This window comes from Onychostruthus taczanowskii, unplaced genomic scaffold, assembly GCF_017590055.1.
Source record: "Onychostruthus taczanowskii isolate IOZ18803 unplaced genomic scaffold, ASM1759005v1 scaffold401, whole genome shotgun sequence".
In the NCBI taxonomy this organism is placed as follows: Eukaryota; Metazoa; Chordata; class Aves; order Passeriformes; family Passeridae; genus Onychostruthus; species Onychostruthus taczanowskii.
This window is the reverse complement of record NW_024501472.1, coordinates 48,043-50,918: the sequence shown is the minus strand read 5'-3', so window position 1 is coordinate 50,918 and position 2,876 is coordinate 48,043. Positions and strand designations below refer to the sequence as shown.

The 2,876-nt window shown below is 60.3% G+C and overlaps 1 protein-coding gene across 1 annotated transcript; it reads right to left on the bottom strand.

The window, feature by feature from the left end:
* Positions 1-458: 458 nt before the first annotated feature.
* Positions 459-2,153, bottom strand: LOC121340507 (ferritin heavy chain, oocyte isoform-like). The gene is made up of 5 exons (XM_041413312.1): positions 2,137-2,153; positions 2,062-2,083; positions 1,226-1,372; positions 1,023-1,148; positions 459-735 (listed from the first exon to the last, which is right to left on the bottom strand). The coding sequence occupies exons 1-5, from the start codon at positions 2,151-2,153 to the stop codon at positions 559-561; spliced, it is 489 nt and encodes a 162-aa protein (XP_041269246.1). The 3' UTR covers positions 459-558.
* Between the last annotated feature and the right edge of the window lie 723 nt (positions 2,154-2,876).

The window sequence follows — 2,876 nt, the reverse complement described above, 5'->3', positions numbered from 1 at the left end:
TGCAAACTGACATCAGGAACCTGCCCTCATATGTTTGGTTTCCCAGGGAAAAGGGCCGGCGTTCATGTCTTCAGTCACTTTCATTCACTTTCAGTGACTCAGGACCACAGGGGGTGTGGTTCCGAGTCACTTACTGCCTCCTTAATTTGCAAATGCCACAGGATTTCTCCCAGACAAAAGCTGCAAGGAGCTACAGCTTCGGCTGGCCTAGGATGGCCAGATCTATTCTCTAAACTTGGCCCAAGACAACTGAAGTCACAGTGTGGTAAAGAGCCCCTTCTGAGGTCCTCAGACCTCACTACAGGATCAGAACATGCTCAGCAACATCTGAAACTCTTATAAATAAATAAAAAAGGGGCAATGCCATTTCCCCCACAGCAGGCCCCACTAACCCCACCCCAAGTCCCAGTGTCCCTGCGGGGAGGAGAAGCAAACGACAGAGAGGACAGCTGGAGGCAGAGACAGACCCCTTTATTGGAGTCATGCTCGGGGATCCCAGCAGGCAGAGGCCCTTTGGATGGGGCGGGGGGTTACGAGGGTCTGGGGGCTGGGGGCGGTTCAGCTGCGCTCCTCCAGGCTCAGGCGGTCGAACAGGTACTCCCCGAGGCCGGCCGAGACCTCGCCGGGCCCCGAGGTGCCGCCGGCAAGGCGCCGCAAGTTGGTGGCGTGGTCACCCAGCGCCTTGATGGCCTTCACTTGCTCGTCCAGGTAGTGGGACTCCAAAAAGTCACAAAGCTGTGGGACAGAGGGATATCAGGCCAGGGCCAAGGCTCTGGGGGATGTGAGGGGGACCCCCAGGAGATCCCGTGGGAGAGAGAGCCCCAGGGTGATCCCAAGTGGGAAAAGGGAGGAATTGGCAGCACTTGGAGCTGGGGAGGGGGGTGTCAGACCCTCGAGGGGCTGGGGGTGGGAGATCAGACCCTCGAGGGGCTGGGGGGGGGGAGATCAGACCCTCGAGGGGCTGGGGGGTGGGAGATCAGACCCTGGAGGATTTGGGGGCTCAGAGCCAAGGCAGCACTCACATGGGGGTCCCCCTTCTCGGCAGCCAGGGCGTGCAGCTCCAGCAGCGCTTGGTTCACCGACTTCTCCAGTGCCAGCGCCGCCTCCACCGCCTCCAGCGCCGAGCCCCAGGTGTCCCGCTCCGGCTTCTGCGGGGCACCGAGCGTCACTCGAGGGGCCCGGGCAGCCCCCGGCCCCGGCTGCAGCCCCCCTACCCCCCGCTCACCTTGATGTCCTGCAGCAGAAAGCGGCCCCCGCGGTTGGTCTGGAAGCGCAGCAGCCCCTCGGCGTGCTCCCGCTCCTCCCGCGACTGCTCCAGGAAGAACCGCGACAGTCGCGATAGGGCCACGTCGTCCCTGTCGAAGTAAAAGCCCTGCGGGACGGAGGGGAGGGAGGGGAGGTCAGGGGGAGGAACCCCCCAAAATTCCTGGCATTCCGGCCCTGCCGGGCGGGCGGCACTTGACAGTGCCAAGTGCCTCCTGCAAACTGACATCAGGAACCTGCCCAGGTGAGTTTTGTTTCCCAGGGAAAAGGGCCGGTGTACTTCTGCAGGGCCCACTGGCCCGGAGTGCCAGCTGCCTGCTGAAATCCCAAACGTCGCAGGATGCCTCCCAGACACAAGGTGCCACCACAGGCAAGTGTGGCTGGTTTGACAGTGCCAAGTGCCTGCTGCAAACTGACATCAGGAACCTGCCCTCATATGTTTGGTTTCCCAGGGAAAAGGGCCGGCGTTCATGTCTTCAGTCACTTTCATTCACTTTCAGTGACTCAGGACCACAGGGGGTGTGGTTCCGAGTCACTTACTGCCTCCTTAATTTGCAAGTGCCACAGAATTTCTCGCAGACAAAAGCTGCAAGGAGCTACAGCTTGGGCTGGCCTAGGATGGCCAGATCTATTCTCTAAACTTGGCCCAAGACAACTGAAGTCACAGTGTGGTAAAGAGCCCCTTCTGAGGTCCTCAGACCTCACTACAGGATCAGAACATGCTCAGCAACATCTGAAACTCTTATAAATAAATAAAAAAGGGGCAATGCCATTTCCCCCACAGCAGGCCCCACTAACCCCACCCCAAGTCCCAGTGTCCCTGCGGGGAGGAGAAGCAAACGACAGAGAGGACAGCTGGAGGCAGAGACAGACCCCTTTATTGGAGTCATGCTCGGGGATCCCAGCAGGCAGAGGCCCTTTGGATGGGGCGGGGGGTTACGAGGGTCTGGGGGCTGGGGGCGGTTCAGCTGCGCTCCTCCAGGCTCAGGCGGTCGAACAGGTACTCCCCGAGGCCGGCCGAGACCTCGCCGGGCCCCGAGGTGCCGCCGGCAAGGCGCCGCAAGTTGGTGGCGTGGTCACCCAGCGCCTTGATGGCCTTCACTTGCTCGTCCAGGTAGTGGGACTCCAAAAAGTCACAAAGCTGTGGGACAGAGGGATATCAGGCCAGGGCCAAGGCTCTGGGGGATATAGTTTTTCATCCCCTGCAAATTTTTTGAGGGTTTTTTTTTGGGGGGGGGCGGGGGACACGCCCCCAGGGAGCGTCGCGTTTGTCGCGTTTGCTTTTTTATTTCCATGGAAATTCCCGAGATACAAAAACCAAGGTACAAAAAAAAGAGAAGAAAAAAAAAATCACTACGGAGAGAAGCGATTGGGGGGGGGAGGTGGGCCCCATTTTTGGGGAGCGGTGGTCCCCCCGTGTGATGTCACTCCAGTGACGTCAGCACCGTGGGGGTTGGGGGGAGGGGTCGCTTTGCCCACTCCCCCTCCTCTGCCTCGGGGGGACCTCCCAAAACTGGGGGGGTGTAAACGGGGGGTGCGGCCCCCCCCACCCTGAGACCCCCACCCCGGGAGAACTCTCAAGGGCCAGGCAGATCCAACTCCACAGAAGCTTT

Coding starts and splice junctions, on each gene's coding strand:
- LOC121340507 (XM_041413312.1), bottom strand. Junction 1,373..2,061: donor ACACTGGGACTTGGGGTGGG/GTTAGTGGGGCC, acceptor TCCGTCCCGCAG/GGCTTTTACTTCGACAGGGA. Junction 1,149..1,225: donor TTCTGCTGCAGGACATCAAG/GTGAGCGGGGGG, acceptor GGTGCCCCGCAG/AAGCCGGAGCGGGACACCTG.